General features: G+C 41.0%; 2 protein-coding genes across 8 annotated transcripts in view; one reads left to right on the top strand and one right to left on the bottom strand.

Moving 5' to 3' along the window:
* The window catches only part of MTMR1 (myotubularin related protein 1), a 43,137-nt gene extending 26,697 nt beyond the window's left edge, over nt 1–16,440 (top strand). For all 7 annotated transcript variants that reach the window (XM_033137333.1, XM_033137331.1, XM_033137330.1 and 4 more), the window contains 5 exons: nt 948–1,154; nt 1,459–1,551; nt 4,776–4,889; nt 6,668–6,844; nt 15,299–16,440. In XM_033137333.1, the coding sequence (XP_032993224.1) occupies nt 948–1,154; nt 1,459–1,551; nt 4,776–4,889; nt 6,668–6,844; nt 15,299–15,457 (750 nt within the window). In that variant the 3' untranslated portion in view covers nt 15,458–16,440. The remainder of the gene's footprint in view (nt 1–947; nt 1,155–1,458; nt 1,552–4,775; nt 4,890–6,667; nt 6,845–15,298) is intronic.
* Nucleotides 16,441–22,728: 6,288 nt separating this feature from the next.
* CD99L2 (CD99 molecule like 2) overlaps nt 22,729–26,099 on the bottom strand; it is a 29,814-nt gene continuing 26,443 nt past the window's right edge. The window contains exons 12-13 of the mRNA XM_033138276.1: nt 23,631–23,696; nt 22,729–23,541 (exon numbers count right to left, since the gene is read on the bottom strand). Of these exons, the coding sequence (XP_032994167.1) occupies nt 23,474–23,541; nt 23,631–23,696 (134 nt within the window). The 3' untranslated portion in view covers nt 22,729–23,473. The remainder of the gene's footprint in view (nt 23,542–23,630; nt 23,697–26,099) is intronic.

The raw sequence follows: 26,099 nt of genomic DNA, 5'->3' as shown, positions 1-26,099 counted from the left end.
AAGTTTCCACACACTGGCTTTATTATAATAAGCCGATTATAATAAGCAATGGGTTGTGAAACTCTGTTATTAAAATAGGCTAGAGTATGATATATTATTATATATCATAATATAATCTTAAATAAAATTAAATAACCCATTTTATTTTAGATTATTATTTCAAATAACATACCCTTTTCTGAATTATGAAAAGATTACGCCAAATTCATATATGCCAGAGTTCATTATAAATCAGTATCCCTGCTTCATACATCGTTTATTTAACAAACTTTGTATACCGCTTAATTGCAGTAAAACCTCTAAGTGGTTTACAAGAAATGTAACACTAAGATTCTTTTATATGCTGGACTAAACTTTGCAGAAGCCCTCCTGCTAGATGCACAGAAGGAGGTGGGGTGGGGAGTCTGCATGAGCTTGATGCTTTGTTTGGGATTGTGGAGGTTTGTCCACATAATAGTAAACCACGATTTAGCATTGCATATGAATGCCGCCTATATGTCATTTGTGGAGGTCTATCAACAGCTGTTAGTAATGATCTGGCCTGTCTTGTCTTAGACCCAGGGAGGGAGGCTTGCTCTTGGCATGTCAGTATAAGTCTGGCAGGCTGCTGGTGGGGGGCCCCCTGGCTGGCTTAGGTCTCCTAGGCCCAAGGCAAATGTACTTGGCTGCCCCCCTCTTCACGAGCCTGGCTACGGTGACTAAATTAATACTTGCCTATTCAGCAACAGGATGCCTCTAAATGCTAGGCTCTGGGGAGAAACAAGAAGAAGCCATCCCTTCTTGTAAGATCCCTAGGCATGCAGCTGGGCACTTCTGGAAACTGAATGCTAGAATAGAAAGGTCTTCAGTCCAATTATGCAGAGATGTCGTTTTGCTCTTATCACAAAATGTATTATAGCCGAGTTTGCTTTGGTGCAATATTTCAACTTGGAACCGTCTTTTTAAAGATGCTTCTTTCAGGAGCCGTGAGAATTGCTGACAAAATCGAATCTGGTAAAACATCAGTGGTGGTGCACTGCAGTGACGGCTGGGACCGTACAGCTCAGCTGACCTCTTTAGCCATGCTAATGCTAGACAGCCATTACAGAACTATCAAAGGCTTTGAAGTCCTCATAGAAAAGGAGTGGATGAGTTTTGGACATCGGTTTGCAATGGTAATTTCAAAAGGTTTTTGAATTTCTGCTCCTATAAAATTCTGTAAAACTTGTGCCACCTGTCTATGTAAGATCTGCTCTTTACCCACCAGGATACTAAGCATGACTGATAACATGAATCAGTTTTGGTTGTTATTTCAGTGTAACTTATTTAGTATCTAATTGCTGGAAGAAACCTAGCTTTTCTGATAACACTACTTAAATGTCCTGGGGCAGTTTTTTTTTTTAAAGCTATTTTAAATACATTTGACAGAAGAAGAAAAAAGAGGAAGCGTTACTCCTGACACTCTTTCTTCCTCACTAGCGTGTAGGTCATGGAGATGATGATCATGCTGATGCTGACAGATCACCCATTTTCCTTCAGTTCATAGATTGCGTTTGGCAAATGACAAAGCAGGTGAGGATATGTTTCTAATTATATCTTCTCTGTTTCTAATCCACATAGGAAGTAATGCTTTCTTTTGGGGCAGTGTAGTAACAATTAAATGAAATTTTGGAACTAGTTCAGTGCACACAGCAGAGTGAAATAAATGTATGCAGAGGTGAAAACATCTAAATTGGTGGGTTTTGCAAGATAAACATTAAATTACCACAGAGGGGCCTGTCATCCTATGAGCAAAGTTCTCCCCATGGAAAGGCTGTTCCTAGCCTCCATTAACCAAAATGGCAGTTTTCATCAGTTCCCCCCTGCCCCAAAAGTCTGGTCCAGAGGGTTGTAGGACAGCAGAGATGTTGGTGTCACTTCCCACTGTCATGTCACCTGCCTACATCAGATCAAAGGCACAGCTGTTCATGGAAGGATACAACTTATTTATTGGTGTTTGATACCTGAATTTTTAATAAAGTTTTCTCTGGCATGACATGATAATATAACAAAACAAAAATATTTTCTGGAGAGAAACAGAAATTTGAGAGTGGATAACCTTGCTTTTAATATGAATACAGTTTGGGGAAACTGCTGTTTGTGGCCTCTCTGTGATGTGTTAGCCAGTTTACATACCAAAGGCATCTAACTAATGTATACAAACTCTTGTGTTTTGCCTATTTAGGACAAAATTAATAGTGATGCATTCTATTTATCATTGAGGTTTAGAGCAGATATTTTATAAAATGGATGATACTGTACTTGCATTTCTTTTAACAATGCCACAAATCTGTATAACTGTCATTTTACACTTAAGTTCATATTCCCAATAAATTGATTTGAGGAACTGTGAACCACATCTCAACACTGCTTCAGCATGATTGTCACAGAGAGCTTATTCTTCCAAAGGCAGGTGCTGGTGCCCTCTTGCTAGATCTAAATTAATTCTGAACTTCTATTATGTAATTTTGTTGTGAATTTAAATTATACTTCTTTAAAATTCCTTTACAAACAACAAAATTCATCTCAAGCAGCCTTTCCTTTATATTTTGCATTGCAGCTTGAAAATTGGGACCTTGCTATACTTTGCTACTCTGCAAAAAGTCACTCACTTATTTTTTCTGTGAATTGAACTTTGCATGAATGAGGTATTTAATGTTACCTTGTTTGTTTCAGCATGCTCAGTTAAAGGATGTTGCTTTCTTTTTGGAAAGTCATGCAACTATTTCTTGCAGGAGAAAATTTTCCAAAATGCTTTGAACATCTGGAAGGAGCAAAAACCCTTTAGGGGCAGACCCTTAACTCAGAACAGCCTTGTTGTTGGGTTTTTGTGATCTCCCTTGCTGCTCCCTATTACTTGCTATAAACTGTTTAGTTTCCCTATAGTAAAGGACTGTGAAATGACTTTGCCAGTTCCACATGTGTGCAAAATCTGAATCCAGCAAGAGATTTAAAATAAACATTGAGTAGTTATAGCCCTGAGAGGAGAGGGAAGTAGAATGCATTAGAACCAAAAGGAAAAACTGGAACATTGTTCATAGGACAGACACCTCATATTTTTTCACAGAACACAATTTCTTAATCTCATCCAAACCGTTTATCGATGTCTTGATCCTGAAAGATTGTAAGAGAAAAGAGCTCTCCCACTCATATACCATGTACCATGTACTTGCAGCAGTTCAAACAGACTCAGTACCAGTTCACAGGGTTTATGGCACCTTTGTCTTTATATGACCACCTATTACACTAGCTGCTGCCAAATGGAAGTGAGCTACATGCTTACATAAAAGGATATCCTTGACACTGGTCCACACCCAGCAGCCTTCTGGCTTTAAAATAAGTTGATATCTTATTGGGGTTTTAATGCTTGAATATCCTTGTAGAAACTGTTGTGAGTACAGCACACCCACACAGAGTGCAACTTGTTCTCTTGGCTACAATAGAAGACCTATTTCAAGCCTCATTTTAGCAGAGGCAGGGGTGAGAGGTGGTTTAGCCCTCCAGGAGCACATGTGTACCCACAGCTGCCATGTTGGTGACCACCACTTTATGGGTTAATTCAAAATGATCGCCTAGATCAGAGGTTATTGCAGTGTTTACCTAGCTATATTCCTGCCTTTTTATTGGATGAGATTGTCAAAAGCTTGAGGTGAGGTAGGAAGGAGGACACAAAAGGGGTGTAAGGATAGACGGGCTCAGCTTACGCGTGGTGGGCACAGCCTCCATCCAGCAGCGCTTAAAGAGATTGCCACATATTTTCTATTGTGGATGCAGCAAAAATACTTAAACCTACATCATATGCCACTTACCACTGCTTCATACCACAGGCAAATGTTTTAATAGCTACCTTGTTCAGAATTGAATCCACATCCCAACAGATGTAAAAGTGTTTCAAGTGACAGCACAGCCGCTGAGGTCTACTTTGGATGAAGCATTGAGCTGACAACTCTTTCCTAGGACTACATTTTGGATGGTGGAGTCCATGAAAAAGAAATTTCTAATTACCCACTGATAGAAGAATCCTTTTTCATTTGCAAGAGCTCAGCACACATGCATGCACACAGACACACAATTACACAATACCTTCCTAATCTTGATGAACTGCAATTGAGATAGTGTATGAACTCCAGTTGACACTGTCATGTGTGAAAAGTATTTTGTTACATAAAAGCACTGCAAAAAATGTAGTTATTTGGATGTGGCTTTAATCCTCTGTGAGTCCTGCTGCATTAGTCCTCCTTTGCTTCCTTTCATAAGGGAAAGAACTGAGTCTCTTGAATTCACAGAAAAGAAACTAAGAGCCAATGGGAACCTTCCTAAACAACACCCTCCCAATACAGTGCATTTGTCCAGAGTTGCCAAATGCTAGTACAACTCTCTAGTCTTACAATTTAAATGTCTCTTTGACATTTTGTAAACCTTCATATTGCATTTTACATTAGATCTCTCTCTCTCTCTCTCTCTCTCTCTCTGTGTGTGTGTGTGTGTGTGTTCAAATAAAATACAATAGGCCTGAAACCTGGCTTACATTCCAGGGATCACACCTAAATCCAAAATTGCATATAGTCAAAACACATTGGGTTCAACAACGGATGGGATTACCAAAGTCATTTTCCCCAGAATCCCACCCCTTTCCTACACTCTTAAATTTTTAAACAATTTTTGTCACACACATAAGGCTGAATGTGCACAAGTTATGGGCTTACTGTACTGTTTTCCCTTAACAAAAAGTATAACAAAATATTTTGTTGTTTTAGTTTCCAGCAGCATTTGAATTCAATGAGCTGTTTCTGATCACCATTTTGGATCATCTTTATAGCTGTCTTTTTGGCACCTTTTTATACAACTCTGAGCATCAGCGAATGAAAGAGGTAAAGTAAATCACCCATGTAATGGTTTTACAGGAGCCAAAAGACAATTTGAGGCTGTTTTGCCTGTTCTGTAGAGCTGAAAGTTTTTAAACGTCACCTAGAAATGAATTTTCATATTCCTCTTGACGTACCAAATAGGCACCAGATGCCACAAATACAGGCAACTTCTCTCTCTTCAAAACCATTAGGTAACATGAGCCCTCTATGAAACCCGAGGGGAGCCCACAGGACAGTGATAGAGCAAGTTGAGAGTCCCAGCCTCCTTCTCCATCTAAAAGGACATCAAGCAGAAAGGGTTTGGCAGGCCTTGGCAAGTTGCTTCCAGTCAGAGTAGTCAGTACTGGGCTCAATGGACTAATGTTCTCAAAATAAGGTGGTTCCATATGTTCAGCACATATGATTTTTCTCTAGTCAGGATCTCTCAGTTGCATGAGAAATGTGAATAGTGGATTTTGAAGGATCCTGGGTACAACACACAGCTAATGTGCCAAATCATGCTAATTTGTACCTCGAGAGAGAGAGCAGAGGGAAAGTACATGCTAAACTATGTCACCCCCCTTTTCCCAGGAAGAAAAATGTTAGTACAAACATAACCTTTTTTGTTTTGGTATATATCTGACTTTAAGTGACTGATTCAGCACAGCAAATTGCACAATTGCACCACAAGATGGAGCTGAATTACATATTCTCATCAAGTACAGTATGTGCCTACCAGGCAGCTCCCTCTCATGAATGGATAATCTAATGCAACTCCCTTTTTAAAAAATGCAATTTAAGAGACAGCTGTAGTGGAAACAGATGCTTTGTAGCACTGGAGGAGTATAAAATTGCAAGATGATGCTGATAAGAATTCAGATTCTGAAACCTTGATTTAATAATGGTTTCATAATGATGTTTGTATTTGGTCATAGAATTTAAAAACTGCTATGAATAAACCTAAACATGGACATTTAATTAGAAACATAGTATTTAGGTAGGTTTTGGGAGACTGTGGTAAAAAAATAGGTTATAACCCTTTTCTAAAATACTGCCTCGTTGTTTCTGTACATAAGTGTTTTTTCTTTCCTGACATCTCAACAATTTTCTTACTTTTCAGTGGGTTCCCCCCTTCTCATAGCATTCAGTGTTTACCTTTACCATTTTAAGTATTTTTTCCTTATAGATGGAGGTAGAAATTCTGTATTTTCCAATGGAAGCTTATTTGATAACGTTGAATTTGAAAAATCAAAGAAATTATTGTTGCATCAAAATATTGCCATTATTTTTCTTCAAAGGAAACAAGTTGGGGACTGTGATATCTCTTAAAACAGAAACTCAGTGCAAAACGTAGGGTTTGTCCACACTTCCACTTCTCCTGTGACTAGAAAGCATGAGTCTGAGCTGTTTTCCACTTGTCTCATGTTTTGCAGGCACAGGTCTGAGCAGTTTTGCCTTTGCACTGCCACTTTCCCCTGGAAAACCTGCTCTTCAGTGCCAAATTGGAGCAAATGTCAATCTGGAGAAAACCCGATTGATGTTTGCTCTGATTCGGTGGTAAACAGTAGATTTTCCTGGGGGGAAATGGCAGGACAAGCAGAAGTGTAGGTGAGCTCTTAGTAAATTAAAAACCTTCGCAAGAGAACTGTAAGTTTAATACTGGAGTGGATGTGTTTCCAATTGTGGTCGTTGTAGCCCTGGCATTCCATGAAGGTTTATTGATGTAAATGCTTCCTTAATAGTTAGAAGTTTGAAAATATTTTCATTATAATTGTTTACAAGTATTATTATTTTTTCTTCAGGAGATCAGCACAAAGACAATTTCTTTATGGTCCTACATTAATAGTCAGCTTGATGAATTCAGCAACCCTTTCTACGTAAACTACGAAAACCATGTCCTATATCCAGTTGCTAGTCTAAGCCATTTAGAATTATGGGTGAACTACTATGTACGATGGAATCCACGAATGAGACCCCAGGTATGCATTTGTTTGCGTTTCAATTGAATTTCTTTTGCCATTTAAAAAAACGGAAATGCAATACTAAAGAGGTCTAGAAATTGTCAGAGCTTTGATTGTTTGGTAAAATAATCAAAGGAATGTGATTCTGTCCCTTTCATCTCTGACTGGAGCAACATATTTTTAAACAACTGGCTGCTGCTCAAAATGGCCAGTTGGAGAGTTTCAAAATTCTGACTGGCCTTGATAGCTAATAATTATTTGTGATAGCCTGCAATCCTGCCCACCCCCACAAATCTGCGACATGCAGAACTTTAGCCTGCCACTCTGTACTACAGAGATGCTTGGGAGCAATGTGAGTATTGCCACTTCCAAGTGTCTTCAAGGCACTCCCAATAGTTCCCTGCACGTGCTATTCAGTTCTGTGGATGAGCAAAATCTCTTTCCATCCAACATAAAGTGAAAGACTTCCTTTCCCAGCCCCCTCCAAAATCCTTCAAGTTCTAGTCAATGAGTGGAGAACTAGGGAGGGAGGAGAGACCCAGCACACAGTAAGAGATGCAGCTCTTTAACACGTTGCACACACATCACCATTTCATTCTTTTTTATTTTTGTCAGCTTTGCTGTATTTTGTGGTGATCTGAAATTTCTCTCTGTGCCAGCTCTTTCACATGTGCAAGCTGTCAGATGCTGACCAAGCAAACATGAATCAACCTCTGATCTGCTGTGAGGGAATGTTCCCTTGATGGCAGTGGTTGTGTGTGCTTTCCTTCTTGGATTTGTGACTTGAGTGCATCGTTTTGGTTTATAATTTGTGCTTCTCGTCTGCTATCTTTAGCAATGGGCAAGTCCCCATCTGTGTCCCCACTCATTTTTCAGGGACCAAAGAAGTCTGGGGCAGTCCTACAGACACTGGAGTCCAGGACCCAGGGATAATATAGGATTAAAACTACCCTTGCCTAGGATGCAGTTCACTCAAACAAGTCGGTATTCAAAACCTAGGATAGGCAACTGTGGGTAGCACAGTGCTCCAATTTACCTGGCCATAGCTGATTTTATAGCACCCCCCTCTCTCCAGTTTCAGTTTCATGCCACAGTCCTTCTAGGATTATGCATTGTTCTTCTTTGAAATATGTATCTGCACGGTACACAATTAGAAGTTACTGGGATAGGATCCAAACAGGATTGCCCAACCTTACTGGGGCTGAACATCTGAGCTGGTCATCTTCCTCCTACTCAGCTCTTTTAGAAGCCATGTTTTAAAATTTGAACTGTTACCAGTTAGCACTAAATCTTTTTACCTTTAGGTTTTGTGTTGCTGTAGAAGGAGGAAATTTTGGACACGAAAGATGCATAATCACTAATTGCCTCATAGGACCTATTTAAGAATTCTCATTTTGTTGCCAGACTGGATTATCTGTTTGTGCTGACTCTTCTTTTCTCTCCCTTTTCTGAAAGCAGACTTACCTTTTACGACTGCTAGTAAAGGTACCTAACCTATCTCTCTGGAATTCCTTAGCACCTTCTGTGAGAGAGTATTTTTCAGCTTTTCTTTCCTCAGGGTGGATTCTTTCAGAAGTCGGTTAAAATGCAAATTTGCAAGAATTTTATGTTAGTGATGAGATGAGAATTTTCTAAACAGATCTGGTCAGCAACTCTGAATGCCACCAATTCTAACCGTAATGAGGATTGTGCCCATGTGGTGTAGAATTCTGGGTGTAGAATTGCTGGTCATACTCAGAATAGACTTACTGAAGTTAATAGACATTAGTAACTTGGGTCCATTAATTTCAGTAGGTTTACTCTGAGTAGGACTAGCATCTGCTAAAGCCCTCTGTTTTGGTTCTTACTAAAAGTGCTTCATAAGTGGCATAATGATTTTCGTATGTTCTGACGTACAAAATGTTCTGATACTGCTTTTTTGTTGAGGAATGCACTAGGTTTCTACCCAAATACTCAATAGGGAGATGTTGGATCAAGGCTGCTTGGCAATGTGCAGAAAAATCTTTTGTGCAGGAAAGATCAGGCAGCCTGAGGTCAGGTCTTAACATAGGAACTGCATCCCCATCTACCCATAGTTAAGTATGTGTGTTGTGCATGTTTCAATAGAAATAGGGTGTAAAACAAAAACAAAAAACCTAGTATTTACATACCACAGCTATAGACAGTTAAGTCATACAATAATAAGAACTTATGAATCAGCAAACAATGGGAAACGGCAAATGGTCCTTAAAGGTTCTAGTCAGAGACAAATGTTTCATTATATAAATCATCCAGTGAAACTGAATGTCAGAAGATTCCTGACAGGTAAAAGAAATGTCTTCTTTCCTTAGCAGATATCTAAATGCATTCAAGGAGCACAATAGGGCTATCAAGGCCAACTAGCACAGTGACTGTATTCTACCTCCACTGTTGGAGTCAGCATGCTTTTGAATGCCACTTGCTGGGAATAATAGCAAAGGAGTCCCGTCACAGCTACACTTTGGCTTATATAGGACTAAGAGGTTTAGTCTGGACTGTGTGGCATGCTGGGAATATCCTGTCCCTAACCCCCTCTCTTGTTTTGTGACATGAGTTTATTGCCGGAAACAGCTTGACACTGAACTTCAAGAGATCTTGAACTGATGAAACTGGCAATGTAAAGGTCGTTGGGTAGCCCAAACACCTAGCCCTAACTGACATGCTCCACCTTTTTCTGTTATCTTTCATTAGCATAATTACTCTTTATGTTAATATCTGACCATCTTGGCTGTGAGCCCTGGAGGACCAGCTCCCTGCCTTTTCCCACCTGGCCTGGAAGGTCGGGGCCCTGACTGACTCCAGCTACAAAGGCCGAGGCTGCTGAACAGAATCCTTGGCTGGGATTTTGTTTAGAGGAGTTTTGTGGGCGGGTGGTTGTTGCTGTTGTTTCTGTAAAATTTTTGGACCTTATGATTTCATGTGGAGATTGTTCAGTTTGGTTGTGATGTTTTATTTATTGTTTATGACTACTTTTGCTATGTCTGTAGGTATGTGATTTTTTATATGTTGTAAGCTTCCTTGAGCATGGTCTTAACTTCAGAAAGGCAGCATGCAAATAAAATGATTGATTGAAAAGGAGAAACCCATTTATCTGGCTTTTGCCATCAAGCACTTCGAGCTAAGGAAGGAGCCCCAGGATTAACTGGAACAGTGTGGCATTTGGGGGAGTTTGTATCCCACCAACAAACCTGCCTAAGCCATGCAGCTAGATCTGCTGTGCCTTCCCTGGGCCTGTGGCCATGCCTGTTGCAGACAGGTGGGCAAAGGGGCACTTGAAACAGGACACTGTGTCTTACCGGTGCACAAAGGGAGTACCAACAAGTGACCTGTAGAAGTGCCTCATAGAAGCAAGTCCTTGCGCTAAAGTCTCCCAGCTGAAAGTAATGCTAGTTCCATCAGTTCACTGAGCAAAACCACAGTCCCTGTATTCAAAGGCTTTAAGCTGAGGAGCTGCCGAAATGGCAGTTGCTTGTTATAATGAATACCTGACAAGAGAAACCAATTTGAGAATGTGGCTATAATCTTATGCACATTTACTTGGGAACAAGCCCCATTAAACAGTGAGACTTAACTTCTGAACAAACATGAACTCTGTGAGTAGGACAATTCAAGTGTGCTCAAGTTCCCCTATGCGAGAAGGGAGCAGCAACAGAGTGGAACCATTAGTGATGTCATCTAGAACTAAAGGTGGAATTCTGTGACTCAGTGGAGGACTGAATATTTTGAAAGCATTTTTATAGCGAAAAACAAAATGGGTGAGCCTCAAAATATGTATAGTGCACCATTTGCTAATTTTTAACATGTTGCCATTTCATGCCTGTATGTCTATGATGGCTATGATGCTTTCGTTCATGGGACTCATTGTGCAGTGTTGTTTAGTGCTTGAAATTAGTTCTAGTGGGAATATTTGCTGTTTGAAAGACTATCAAAAGCAACACCTGTAGAACATGGTACTTTTGAGCCATCAAAGGAATGTGTCCTGACTCTATAAAATAATAGTTTTGTGCTCTGCTCCACTACAGAGTTCTTTGGACTGGGTCCAGAGCCTTTCATTTTTTTGTGCTGGATTCAGAACAGCACTGTTGGAAGCTCTTAAGGAACATAATAGTGCCACACAAGAGGTTTTGAGGGGTGACAGAGTGAGTCCAAGGTTCCTAATGCTGATGTAGCTGATGTATGTGGGGAAGAGGAGGTTCTCATTTCTCCCCATTCTTCAGAGTTGAAAGTGCTATCATGGAGCCAACATTGTTTGTGGTATGCAGTAGGCCTACACAACAATTTTGTGACCCACCAAATTAAACACAGCTCACCAGTCCCATGTATCAAGCCTGCTATGTGATTGATAACCCTTGTTTTTGCAATCCCTTTCAGCCAACAAAATAAAAATGTGGCGGTGGGGCTTCCCTGCATGCCTTGTTAGTTGCTGTCACCATGGTGGATTACAAATTGTGCAGATTTGGTGCAGATGTCATTATCATTATCATCATCATCATCATCATCATCATTTTATTTTATTTTTAATTGTCTCACTACAAATTGGTTTTGCACTGCTTAAGAAATCTGTAAGAGCCTTTTGACCATATGGATAGTGGTGGTGGTCAGGGCTTTTTTTCAGCCAGAACTCTGGAACTCAATTCTGGCACCTCTCAGTTGGATGCCATTGCCTTATAAAAGAACAAAGATGAGTTCCGGCACCTCTTTTTCTAGAAAAATAGCACTGTTAGTGGTGATGAAGGCATTACCACTTTAAACTCTCCAGGCCCTGGGGAAGCAGATTAGAACTTCCCTGTTGCACCACAGTAGCTACAAAAGCGGGGATAGGATCAGGCTCTACATCAGGCATAGGCAAACTCGCCCTCCAGATGTTTTGGAACTACAACTCCCACCATCCCTAGCTAACAGGACCAGTGGTCATGGATGATGGGAGTTGTAGTCCCAAAACATCTGGAGGGCCGAGTTTGCCTATGCCTGCTCTACATCAAGCAATTGATTTAAAATAGTCTTTTTATTCTACTGCCGCTTTTATTCCCAGTGCTAAAATTGTGATGTTTCTTTTTTTAAAGAGCAGGCCTATAATAGAAGATACACATTCATTGCTGAACAATTTTCTTTTGAATGGCTGTTCTTGAGCAAGTAAAAAGGAAGTGCAAGAATGCACACTTGCTATCCGTACAATTAAGAACTGGTAGTTCTGTAAGTGAGTGGCTATTATACTGCCTTTTATGCTTATCCTTGTTGGTATGGAGGATTTTGTGATCCTGACGTACTTTACAGTGCTGAGAGAACAGAGGGGAAATTGGTGCAGTCTCCATCGTCATTGACATTTATAATTTGAAAGAAGGTACTCTAGCAGGCATAAAGGATCTGTGTGGGTTTGTGGTTGAGTTTGTTGGGCGTCAGAAGCTGCTTTGGCTTCATGTAGCCTCTTCCCTTGGTTTTTATATTCTGGCATAGCAACCTCACACTTCTAAATCCACAGGTTTCTTATAATTAGCTACACAGTGGCGGGCAGCAATTTTCAAGATTTATTAAATACACAATAAATAATGAAATGAAATCCTAGAATCGCTCACCTAACTTAAAACGAGTGCTTCACTACTCAGGTGGGTTGACTGAAAAAACTTAAAACAGTTGCAAGGAATATAGTACACTGTGTAAGCAGTGGAAATAAGCCCACAGCTTCTTTTGCAGATTAGTTAGTGTATGCTGTATGCATTTTCATCAGACATCACTCTGGGCATGGGAAATGATGACATAGAAAACAAGCAACTGCTCACATAATCAAATGCCGTATGAACTGGTAGACCAATTGCCAGTGGTTTAGCAAACTATGTGCTTCCTTGAAACATAACAAACAGGGCATCAGTTTTTTGTTGAAGGCTCCTTGAAGATTAAATTGTGTTGGTCAGCAGATGTTTTCCCACTGTGACTCTTTCCCTTTGGTTCCCTCTCTTTCATCTGTGTTTGTTGTAACACATTAGTAGAACAACTGATACCTCTAGAAGTAATTTAATTTATGGAATCAAAGTGGAGGGATTCATCTTTTTGTGTATCAGTGCTAATGACTTTATATATATTTGTAGCCTAATTATCTATAGGAAAACTGGAAGTATTATTGAGTGATTGCCCAGATAATTTTACAGCAAGATTAGGAAACAGATGATTCTTTCCACCCCTGAAATTACTAGATGGAAGCAGAATTCTGACTGGTGTTCTTGTCCACCTCTGGAGTAATGTCTCTGTGCAGAAAACTGAAATAGGTGTTGCTGTCTCACTTTCCCATATTGGGTATATTCAGCTGCAGAGTAGAAAATGTGTATTGCTTTCAAAGCGTTGCCTAGCAGCAGACTACAAGCTGTCCACAGTGACACTCATAATTCACTAAAGGGAAATAATTCACTAAAGGGAAGAGACCTACACCTATTTCAGGAAAGCAGGGTTGCAAAAGCTACTTGAACACAGATCAGGAATTGGTTCACATTTGTTCTTCATATCAGGCTTTAAAACCCTACCTACAAATAATACCCTCTGATATGCATGTTTCTTTGGGCTCCTTTCAGGTGTGAAAAGGGACTGGTTGCTCACTAGTGAAGGAACTGGTGTCATGCTCCAAGGTGTACTCTTGTTGCTTTTGTTGGGCAGCTGAGCTTGAAGATGGGCCTTTGAGCTGATCCCTTTTTGCCCCATGCTCAAGAGTTGGTTTACAGTTCCACCCCATGTTGCTTCATGCTTCTCACTTCCCCTTTCCCCAGATGGCCACAAAGAATTTTACACCAGTGTAAAATTCCTTTGGAGAACAAAGCAATGGAGAATATATTATCATACCTTTGTAACAATTTTGCAAAAAAAATCAAGGATTGTCGGGTATTAAAGAATATGGAATCATGTACACAGGTTGTGCCAAATTCACAGCAACATCAGCAGTCTGAAGTCCAGTTGCCCAATTAGCAATTTTGTTGGGAATGTCCAACTCCCACACTTCTCCTTTTCAGCTCTAGTTTTGTCCTCCCCTCCCTGCCTCCCCCCATTGATTTCCCTGGAACCGATTTAATACCACTTTAACCGTAAAAGGTAAAGGGACCCCTGACCATTAGGTCCAGTCATGTCCGACTCTGGGGTTGCGGCGCTCATCTCGCGTTACTGGCCGAGGGAGCCAGCGTACAGCTTCCGGGTCATGTGACCAGCATGACTAAGCTGCGTTTGGCGAACCAGAGCAGCGCACGGAAACGCCATTTACCTTCCCGCCGGAGCGGTACCTATTTATCTACTTGCACTTTGACGTGCTTTCAAATTACTAGGTGGGCAGGAGCTGGGACTGAGCAACGAGAGCTCACCCCGTTGTGGGGATTCAAACCGCCGACCTTCTGATCAGCAAGCTCTAGGCTCTGTGGTTTAACCCACAGCACCACCAGCGTCCCTCACTTTAACCGTACTGGGGCCTTAATTAATGAAGGGCAGTTAAAACTGAACAAGTAAAATAAATATGAAATATGAAAATATGAAAAAACAAAATGTGGGGAAAGAGCAGGATTAGACCAATCTGGGGTTGAGGCCACAGTGTTACTACTGCCTTAATGTAGGAGGAGGCTTGCTGTGATGAAGTTTTCCTCAGTTACTGAAGAAGCAATTTCCATTTTCTCTGACAGTTAACAATGGTAAACCAGGCAAGAGAACACTGAAGCAGTATGCCTTTGACATCTTCCTGCCTGTCTTCCTAAGTTTTCCAAGCTTCTGCTATCTATTTGCTAAAAGGTGTACTTTATTGGAGGGAAGAATTTATTCCAGTTTTAATATCCAAAAGGCAATTGCAGACAAATAACTTAAGCCAGAGAGTTGACCTCCTCTATGGCTGTGCCTGCCAAGGGAGGCCCATCTTACCCCTTCTCTGATGGTTTTCTGCCATTGTGCAGATGCCTTTTTCTGCATGCCTTTGCCTTTCCAAATTTCCCCAAGTTGTTAATTTAAGTGTAATTGTGTTAACTGCTATCTTTTTTTTATTTTGTTGGTTAGGGCAGTATTGTTGGTTTTGACTGCCCTAAGCATTTTTTAAAAACTGTGAGCAGGGATAAACCTGATTCTAATGAATGGATGAATAATAAACATTTAGAAGAAGAGTTTGGATTTGATATCCTGCTTTATCACTACCCAAAGGAGTCTCAAAGCGGCTAACATTCTCCTTTCCCTTCCTCCCCCACAACAAACACTTTGTGAGGTGAGTGGGGCTGAGAGACTTCAGAGAAGTGTGACTAGCCCAAGGTCACCCAGCAGCTGCATGTGGAGGAGCGGAGACACGAACCCGGTTCCCCAGATTACGAGTCTACCACTCTTAACCACTACACCACACTGGCTCTCATTTAATAGTAGATTTGCCTTTCTTTGACTTGGAATACACCCCCCCCAAAAAAAAATCTGGCATTTTATTACTGAAACAAAATCTGTGTTCATTTCCAACAGATGCCAATTCATCAGAATCTGAAAGAACTCCTTGTCATCAGAGCTGAGCTCCAGAAGAGGGTTGAAGAGCTGCAAAGGGAAGCAGCAACACGTTCCATTTCTTCTTCATCAGACCGGGGATCTTCTCCTGCAGCCACACCAGTGCATACCTCTGTCTGATGCAAGGCTAAAACGGAGGTACACTTCTACTATGGGCATGTTCTGGCTGGTGGAATACTCCACCACCCCTGAGAGTAATATGTCAACATCAACTCTTCCTGCTGTCTGTTACGCTGAGGTAAAAAAGTGCTTCCTTGCGTGTAGCGTAGATGGTGGTTGCCAGGGTGTTTTTTTTGTAATGTGTCTTTTTGATGTCTCTAATTGAACTGGCAATTAGAAAGTTAATTTTTATCTTAAGCAACCTGCAACAGACTGCTCAGAAACTGGGAATTCATCTATCAGGTAAATGCTGTAGTGAGAATTTCCATGGAACTGCCAACCCCACAGTGAGCTAAAACATACCCAGAGACCATCCTTCCTAAAAGGGGACCCCTCTGGTTTCCTTGGTACTTATTACATTTTTTAGGGGGGGGGGCCACAACAAATACTATATTTCTTGGGACAGTTGTAGATGATCTGATGCACTTTGAAATGGATTAAATTTTTTAATTATAGCCAGTTGTATATTTTGAATAAATATGCCATTGAAGGATGAGCAGGATTTGCCAACTGTGAGACACTTGGTAGTTATAGTATAATCTTCACAGCCAAGATTGCTAAACAGTGTTTTGCAATTTTTCTGTAGTTATTGTCCATTTATCTACCTGATTGAGGTACTGAATTGACTCAGTTGTGTCATTCATTGCTCTGTGCAAAACTTTAGTTTCAAATGGCCTTTTCACCTAGCTAGATTTTGAAACGTGTAAATTGCAGGTATTTTGTTTATCATATCTTGTTAAAAATCTGTGCACACCAAGAGCCTTCGGTTGTTCTTATTGCATACAAGTCTATGCAAGGCCAAACACTCTTCTTAAGCAAAGTTACAGGAATTATTCTTTTCAAATGTTTGGGGGTGGAGGGTAGTAAATTGTAATGATAGAAAGTTTTTAGGAAAAACTGTCATTAATTGGTTCCTTGAAACAATAAAGACTTGTTTTAGTCCTTTTTGGTTCATTTTCTTCTGGATTTGCATTGCCCATACAACGCGAGCGACCAACCAGCATCATGTCTATTCTAGTGACAGAGATTGGAGTAAGGTGGCTCACAAACTGTGGAGAACTAGGACTGCACCAGCCTACTCGCTGGCTTGTAAAAGGCTAGGCAGAACCACTGGGGGCAGTGAAGGTGGCATTTGCATTGGTGCAACAGTATTCTGTTCGGACTTCACTTGTCACATATTTGCCAAAAAAAAAGCCTGACAGCCACTGCCAGTCACCCGCTTTTCTAACCCCTGTAAAGACATCTTTGCTTTGGGATCATTAAAAGAAACTTCCTAAGGGTTAAAGCTGTTCTGCAATGGGGCAGTTTTGCTTGGGGAGGTGGCAAGCTGTCTTTTGCTGATGGTATTAAAGTGGAGGCTGGAGAAATATGTCAGGAATACACTTGTGTTGAGCAGGGGGTTGGATTGGATGACCTCTTGGGTATCTTGCAGCTCTGCCACTTCAGGTGCCACCTTACACCACCATATCTGTCCTGTCCTATTTTCACAGGCTTGATGCTGAAGCTCCCCTTTACGTTAAGCTTCATACAAAATTCCCAACTGGCTTTTATTACATGCTCAAAAGAATACAACTTTTTCCTCATGAATCCCATTTTGTTTTTAGTGTCATAGAACAGAAATATGTTTCTTGAAACTGTGCAGTTCAAATGGATTTCAAAAAGGGGGGAAACTCTTTTTTAACAGTTGAAGATTTTCACTTAAAATTCTAAAGCATAGCATTAATTGCTAGATACACTTGAGTGTAGGGGCATACATTCTTGATTATATTTTTCTAGTTTAGAAAATAAGGTAAAGGTAAAGGGACCCCTGACCATTAGGTCCGGTCGCGGATGACTCTGGGGTTGCAGTGTTCATCTTGCTCTATAGGCCGAGGGAGCCGGTGTACAGCTTCCGGGTCATGTGGCCAGCATGACTAAGCTGCTTTTGGCGAACCAGAGCAGTGCACGGAAACACCGTTTACCTTCCCGCCAGAGCGGTACCTATTTACCTACTTGCACTTCGTGCTTTTGAACTGCTAGGTTGGCAGGAGCAGGGACCGAGCAACAGGAGCTCACCCCGTTGCGGGGATTCGAACCGCCGACCTTCTGATCGGCAAGCCCTAGGCTCTGTGGTTTAACCCACAGCGCCACCCGCATCCCTTAGAAAATAAAGCAGGCTTTAAATATTTGGGATTAAGTGTAGAAACCCACAACTAGTCCCTTCTAGACTTTTTGTTTTCTCGAAGAGCAGCCCTACTTTGTCATGTGGGAAGTTTCAAAAGAAACTTGTGATGTGTCAAGGACATCTGCTGCTCAAAGAAAAATGTCATGAAGTCCCACTTAGTGCATGTCATGGCTTTGCAATGTTGCTTTTAGATACTGACTGCCAGATTGTTTCACATTAAGCCTGCCTTTGGTCTCCTCTAGAGTAGACAGGGTAGCAACCAGAGCTTTAATTTTTAAAACCAACCAAAAAGGAAACAATCCTTTTCACTCCATGTAAAAGGTAGGAAAAAATTGTTTGTGTGTCTCATTTGAAAGTAGGCATTGCTGCATTGGAAATATGACTTGATGGTTGCAGAGACAGGTACTGTACATGCTTTACAATTCCCCAGCTATTGTTTAAGCAGATTCAAGTTGCCTGCAATTTCACTCTCCTTTTTCATTTTGGAAAAGAGCTTGCTGGCCTTGCGCTGCAAATGCATGCCCACAGAGCACACACACAGGCACATTGTTGTTGTACAAGTCTTTAATTTTTTTATTGTTTTCCAGTTTGTAGTTCAGCAATCAAGTTCAGATTTCCCTCCCCTGTAATTCTTATATGCACTTTAGCAAAATGAGTCCGCCTTTTGACAGCATAATGCACAATTTTTATCTGGGACAGATCATTTCTGTATTAGCTAAAGAATTGTATGTATTGCTTAAATAAACGCTTGGCATCTTTTGGACACAATCTACTCTCTTAATCTGCTGTCTGGGTTCTCTTCCCCCTCCCCTCCCTTTCGCCAAGTTCATCTATTTGCTTTTGTTTCCTTCTGTGTTTGTAAAGTTATGCACTTTTCTCTTGGATGAACCTCAATTCACACAACAGCAAACAATCTAGTGACAATGATAATGTATAGTAAATAGGGCCATTTGCTGTTAGTTGCATGAGACAGTGACAGTTGACGCTGTGGCCTTAAAACACTTTGCCAAAGAAAGACACAAGTTAAGAAAGAGAAAGAAAAGAGCCAGGCCAACACTTAAGTGAGTTAATGTGGCTAGATCCCTGCCAATATTCTCATAATTTTGAAAAATACAGGAAACCACTTTCCCATTCTCTAATTAGGCATCTTCTCTTTACTTGCAAGAATGTGTGTTGTGTATAAATTCAGGGCACAGGAAGGGGTCTTATATCTTTGGCCTGATGGAAGACTTTAATGCATGTCACTTGACCTATTGTGGAACATCTGGCTGAGCTTATTTATGTGGCTTTTCAGTGCACAGATAGTTTTAATTATGAACATAAAAACACAAGAGTAGAAAAACAGAAATGGATCCCTTCTGGAGGTGTAGTACTACAAAGTTGGCACTGCTACAGAGAAATAAGCCAGGAAAAGCCAAACATATTGTTGGTTGTGTACAGACAATGGAAAGAAGGTCCCCATGGGGAGAGGTCATAGTTCAATGGTAGAGCACATGCTTTGCATGCAGAATGTCTTGGGTTCAATCCCTGGCATCTATACTTTAAAGGGATTTCAGATAATAGGCCTGGAAAAGCACTCCTTCCCTCTCTCTTTGTCTCAGCCTAAGGTTTTGAAGACCCACTGCCAGTCAGAGCAGACTGGGCTGAGCTAACTAGATCAATGGTTGTTTCACATTCTATTAATAGTAATAGTGTAAACAGAACTCTGATCAGCAGTTAGCTTTTCTGAAACGCTGCTATAGGAGGAGATTAGTGGCCACCTGACAGGTCTCATTACTGTAGCTGCCACTTTCATCCCTGGCTGAGTGACTGAGGGTGGGGAGTGGGCAGATAGCTCTTGGGGCCAGGCTTAGCAAAGGGGACTTCAGTTGCTGATCTAGCACAAAGAACCAGAGAACAGAGCTGCTTGTGTACTTTTGAGTGGAGAATGCAGTCAGTCCCCATTATCCGACAAAGCAGATTTCTTTGGGGATATGTTCAACTACATTTTAAAGTGGTTCTACAGGCAATAGTAATAGTGATAATTGCCCTGTATGCCTAATGCTGAATTATAGTGCTATAACATTTTAAACAGGTGTCTCCTGTTTGCTGTGCATTTCTATAGTTTTGATTTTTATATTCTACCTAAAATTTACATTAAGGCATAACCATTTACCAAATTCATATAAAAAGGCTTTGGGGAAGGAAGTAGCTTAAAGGTTAACCTACTGTCTTATCCTGAAAGCCTGATATCTTACTTATTGGAAGTATTGTGAGTTTTTGTTTTTTACACACACACAAAAGAAATCTGCAATACATACACATTTCAAATGACTAAGTGGTTAGTGAGTTATTTTCAACACTCAGATGCACTGTTTTTCAAAATTCAGATCAGTGGCTAGACAGTGCAGTAATAGAAATACAACAAAATCGACAATTTACATCTACAGAAACATTTCCCATCATTGGCAAGAAGAAATAAGGAATTATATTCATTTATCTGAGAAAATGACTCCTAGTGCAAGTACTAGCATCATAGTTACACTTATTATTTCCCCGCTATTTATCTAAAGATGCACTACTTCATCCTACTCTAATTTTTTATGTACTTGACTAAAAAAATTTAAAAAAGAGATATGCTATAGTAGTTGGAAATTACCATTATGTCAATTCAGCTGTGTGGTATTGTTAGTATCTGACTAATTTGTGCTCTGCAAAAATTGCAAACCACAGCCTTCCTAAAAAACCTACTCTACAGTACTTAAGGGTAACCTCAAAACGTAGAAGCTCCCCAAACTGTTTCCATGACAGTACTCCACCAGACTGAACGCTCCTTTTCACGTGGTTTCACCTACTTGAGTGAAGACCGTCCATGGCACAGCAGGCCACCAGGCAGAAGCAACTTTCTGTGGCTTCCATTCTGGTGACTAGTGTATGAAGCACCCTTCAGTAAGCAAGTAAGCTGCATTCCTTCTTAGATGTATTGCCCTGCTTTAGTCCCATTGAAGCCAACAGTTATGATGAGCATTTAAGACTAAAAGAGCTTACCGTAGCATTGTCATAGAAGCTAAATACATTCAAAAGGTGTGAATTTCTTTTAAAGCTACTGTAGGGCTCTTAAAATGGAAGTGGTGAAACAAAAACAGAGCAGAAGGAATTTGCACATTTATCATCAAACATCTAAGCTACAGTTTTAAGCACCATTTCATGGAGGCACGTTCCACTGAAATCAGTGGTACCTGCCTCAAGGAGGACATGTGAGGTGAGGTGAGGATCTCAGGGCAAAATTTCATCCTAGTTATACCCCTAAGACCCAAGCCAGCTTTAATCATGGGTCATAACAACTGGTGGCTAAATTTCTATTAAAAGATTTATCCAGCCATGTCAGTAGAGTCCAGATGCATAGCAGCATCCCCCGCTACTTCTACCTGCAGATCTCCCTTGCTAGAGCAGGGCGCTGTTTCCAGATTCCCTTTAAACAATATATGAGTAAAAATTAGCTTGTTAAACAGTCAAAAGCTAAATGGATCTTTTATCCACAAGAGTTCTTTTTCTACATAGTATGATACATACTATGGAACAGATGTGTGCATTTTTTAAAAAAAGAAATGGTACTCCCTTTTTAATGACTCACTAACATCATTGATAATTCATAATCATATGGAAGTATACACCTTGCTACAATGGTGAAAACTGGGACTGTTAAAAATCATTAACATGGGCCAGATTTTTGATCTACATTACTTCAGAGCTCAGTAGTTAAGAGTGCATGCTTTGCACCAAAGGGCTCTTGGGTCATCCTTGGTATCTTGTTAGAGATCTCAATTAGGAGGTCAGAACCCAAAGTGCAACTAAGTTGGAGGTTTTCAAGCAGAGGATGGACAGCCAACTGTTGTGGGTGCTCTCACTCTAGACTTCCTGCATCAAGCCGGAGGTTGGAGTCAGTAGGTTGCATCCAGCTTGGTTCTACTCCAAGTAGACCCATTTAAGTTATTGGAACTAACTTAATAATCTCCATTAACTTCAGTGAGTCTGCTTTGCATAGGAACAGCCTTGGTTACAACCCAGTGGCCTACAATATCACTTCAAACTCTGTGATACTACTCTTGGAAGACAGAACTGGCGCTGTGTGAGACTTAAGATACGCATCCTTTATAATCACCATATTCATTTGCTGGGGTGTCCCCCCCCCACACACAAACACAGGGTGTGTGTGTGTGTGTGTGTGTGTGTGTGTGTGTGTGTGTGTAGAGATGGGATTGGTATTCTTTAAAACATTCAGATGGCAACGTGAATCAAACTGTCCTCCAACTGTTTCTGTCTACACAAATTAAAAAGCTGCTCTAGGACAGGGGTCAGCAAACTTTTTCAGCCGTGGGCCGGTCCACTGTCCCTCAGACCTTGTGGGGGGCTGGACTATATTTTGAAAAAGGGAAAAAAAGGAACAAATTCCTATGCTCCACAAATAACCCAGAGATGCATTTTAAACAAAAGGACACATTCTACTCATGCAAAAACACACTGATGCTGGACCGTCCGCGGGCTGCATTTAGAAGGTGATTGGGCCGCATCTGGCCCCCAGGCCTTAGTTTGGGGACCCCTGCTCTAGAACTATTATCAATCCAAACTGGAAGAAATACATTTGAATGTTCCTCTATGGACCCTTCCATATATAGTGAGAGAACCATCTCCCTGACATCTTGTTTTCTATGTGACTAGGCCTTGCAGCTGTTCTACTAAAACACACACACATAGGCTTTGAGACTGGGAAACTAACTGAGCTCTTGATATGGTTGCATCACATTTTGTGTTTAATTTCCTAGCTGAAAGCTCGTAAGTTCTGTTCCTGGACTTTAGACAACCCAGGAATTAGAGCCTGACAAAACGAAGAGGAGCAAGCTAACAGTTGCACTGCAACATCCTCTGTCATTGCACAAGAGATTGTGCAACTGCAACCTCCGTGATTGCCTAGTGCAGCAAGCAGACTTGCAATCCTGGAAATGCAAGCATGTTCTAAATCTGGAGTAAAATAGAGCAAAAACCCATGTTGTCAGTCCAAGTCTATGGGACTGAACAGGGCAGGGAAAGCTTGCCAGCAGAAGGGCTTAGGTATAGGTTCAAATTCTGACCTCCTGAAATGTCCCTGGATTTTTAAATAGGAAACATTGCATCCACAACAACTAGCTGCATAGGGTTCTGGTAGCAAAAAAAATTCAGGATGTTTATATCTGTAGAGAAGCCCAGTTGTATGGGGGTAATATTCACCTGCTGTCCTCTGTCAAATGAAGACCTACCCCACAGGCACTTGTATAACTTGAGGTGTAGCTACTTAAAGGACTAAACTCCACCCTCCAACATTCATGTAACTTTCACTGTTATCAGTGGAAGCTGCATGCTTATGGCTGACAGCCGGAATTTGGCTGAAAGTCATTTCATAAAGGTTTTTTAAATGGTTTGCTTTGGACTGTTAATTTACAGGCACTTCATTTGTTCTCACACCTGTAGTCACTAACTCAGCTGCTTCTCCCCCCCCCCCACCTTCATGAAAATCCCTACCTCTAATGTGAAACACCAATTTGAAGCACCCTTTTGTTCTTGAAATCAACCTGACAAAACTCCTACATGACCATGTGAATGTAAACCTACAACTCTTCACGAAGGAAAGAAAAAAACCAGAATACCAGCTACCACAATAAGAAGCCTTCTTAATCAGAAGAACGCACATTTAAATAGCTTTGGATCCAAATCAAATGTTTGTAAAAAGCTAAATTACAAGCATGTGAGAAGCGTGTGTGTGTGTTGCCATTGATTCTTCTCCAGACCAAGTCTGGGATTCAGACTTTTGCGTTTTCTTGCGGCGGAGGTGGCTCTGCAGTCTGTGGCTCAAGGACAGAATATTTAACTGGGAAGGAAAGAGCGAAAGTTAAGTCAGTGTGAATTATTATTCAAAAAAATTGTTTGCCTCCTTTGAACCTGAAAACAGTATCTTACCTTGCGGTTCTTCAGTCACCACCGCTTCCATGTTTTCTCCTTTCACGTACTCTGCATTAAGACCCTCTGAAAACATCAACAGATGAAAAACATTGGTGCTGAAAGACTATCATTTGCAATGGTGTTTAGGGATAAAGGGTTCATGCCTTGAGAAGCAGCAGTGCCATAGCAATGGGTTACAATGGACACCCCATTCAGGCACAGCAATTATGGCAATGAGAGGGTGACTCTTACGTACGTACGTGTGCGTGCGTGTGTGTGCGTGCGCGAGCACACACACACACCCCAACACAGGGCTGTGGGCACCTGACCCAGCTGGGAACTTGCAGCAGCAGCAATGGTATAAACTGGCACCTGCAGAACACCACATATATTGAAAAGCAGACCCAACAGTCACATGCAATGGTTGCTTGTGTATTTAATGCACTTTGGCCCAGATTAATCCACATATATTTCAAGTTATTGACTAAAATCTCCAGGTGTACTCAAAATAATCAAGCCTGCTCACTAAAGTGACTAAACCGTGTATTACAAGCTGTGAAAAACGCAAAACGTTTGCTCCTTGAGCAGGGGTAAATAACCTGTGACCACCTAGATTTTGCTTGTACTGTACTTCCATCAGTCACAGCCAGCATGGCCAACAGTTCTTTCTTTCTTTCTTTCTTTCTTTCTTTCTTTCTTTCTTTCTTTCTTTCTTTCTTTCTCTCTCTCTCTCTCTCTCTCTCTCTTTCTTTCTTTCTTTCCTGCTTGCATATGAGCTTTGGAGACATAAAAAACAGCAATTGTTGTTTTTACCAGGTGATTGTTCTTAGCAGGTTCTGCAGGCAGCACAGAAAAAGAAGGCCCACTCACTTTAGTAGTCTGGAGTCCCAAGTGCAAACTAAAATTCTTAAAGGCACCTTTTGATTTGTAGGATTTTCAGTTGGCAACTACAGTAAGGGAAAGGTTTTGTACTTTTATTGCTAAACTTAGCAGTTTACACTAATATTTGTTTTTTAAAAAAACATTTTAAAGCAGGCATAGGCAAACTTGCCCCTCCAGATGTTTTGGGACCACAACTCCCATCATCCCTAGCTAACAGGACCAGTGGTCAGGGATGATGAGAGTTGTAGTCCCAAAACATCTGGAGGGCCAAGTTTGCCTATGCCTGTTTTAAAATGACATCACATGGTTTTTAAAGCTGCTTTGGGAAGTTTGAACTTAGCCAGTAGTTTTAATGTTCCTCTTACATAACAGTCTGGGAATTTTTCAGTCTGCCTGAGCTTTTGTACTAGTCTTGCATGATATACTTGCTTGTATAGCCGGCTTGTGGCTCTTGGGTTGTATTTCAAGTGTAGGGAATCAGCTTTACAAATTTGAGCACACCTGGGTATTTCAATCCAGAACTATCAAGCTTTTAAGCATCTCATAGATAAAGATTTTGGACCAAAGTGTGGCAATTATTCATTGTATCAATCTGTTCTTAATAGTCCCTTTTTAAAAAACGATTCCAGATGTTGCCTTGATGGTTACTCTCAAGATAAGTTATGTAATGTGTATTATTTGTTTCCCGCTTTATCCACTTGGTATACTGGTGGTGTTCAGCACGAGCATTGCTCAAATCGTTCAGAGAACTATGATGGTGTTCCTTTATTTTAGGTTTTTTTGTCTGTTGGTATTTACAGCTGCCACACTGAAGGCTTTTATTGAAACATAGGAAGCTGCCCAATTCCAAGTCCATCTAGCTCAGTGTTGCCTGCACTGACTGGCAGTGGCTCTCCATGGTTTCAGACAGGGGACATTCACAGCCCTCCCTGGAGACTCCAGAGATTGAACCTGGGACTTTCCGCATGTAAAGAAGAGTTTTGCTATTAAGCTATGGCCCTTCCTTTTTCTTTTTGGACAATTCATCTATATTAACAAATGCTTCTGAGGTTCATGCAAGCTACACCTGCCAAAAATTCCCCCTTTGACACACACCTTTAAAAGGTGCAGGGACCCCATCCTGTTATTAATGGGCCAACGTAAGCAAGCTGCAAATGAGCCTGAATATCTTTTGCTCTGGTGCCTGCTTTTCATATCCATGTGTACATTGAACATGGGCAGAAGAGTTCTGGCTGGCCGCACCCCCTAGTTCAATCTTTATTCATTGGGCCAAAAAAGAGGATGCAATTTCAACGCACATACAACAGTTTGGTCTGAAATAAATGAACTCTCCCCACTATGTACAAAGTTTCTTTGTTTCTGTACAAAGACGAAGGGAAGAAGAGGCCTTCTACAACCAAAGGCAAGCAGAAAGCGGCATTCAAGTGACTTTAATTGGGTAGCACAAAGGGTGTCATTGGACAAACTGACCATGAGCGCCACAACCCTACCACTCAGCTAAAGGGGAATGGCTTTAGCTGAGTGTGGTAGAACATCTGCTTTGCACAAGAAGGTCTCAATGTAAGTATATGTTCATGGGAGGCTCTTGGTGTGATGAGTGCCCCA

Source organism: Lacerta agilis, chromosome Z (assembly GCF_009819535.1).
Source record: "Lacerta agilis isolate rLacAgi1 chromosome Z, rLacAgi1.pri, whole genome shotgun sequence".
NCBI lineage: Eukaryota > Metazoa > Chordata > Lepidosauria > Squamata > Lacertidae > Lacerta > Lacerta agilis.
This window is presented reverse-complemented; position numbering and strand designations above follow the sequence as displayed.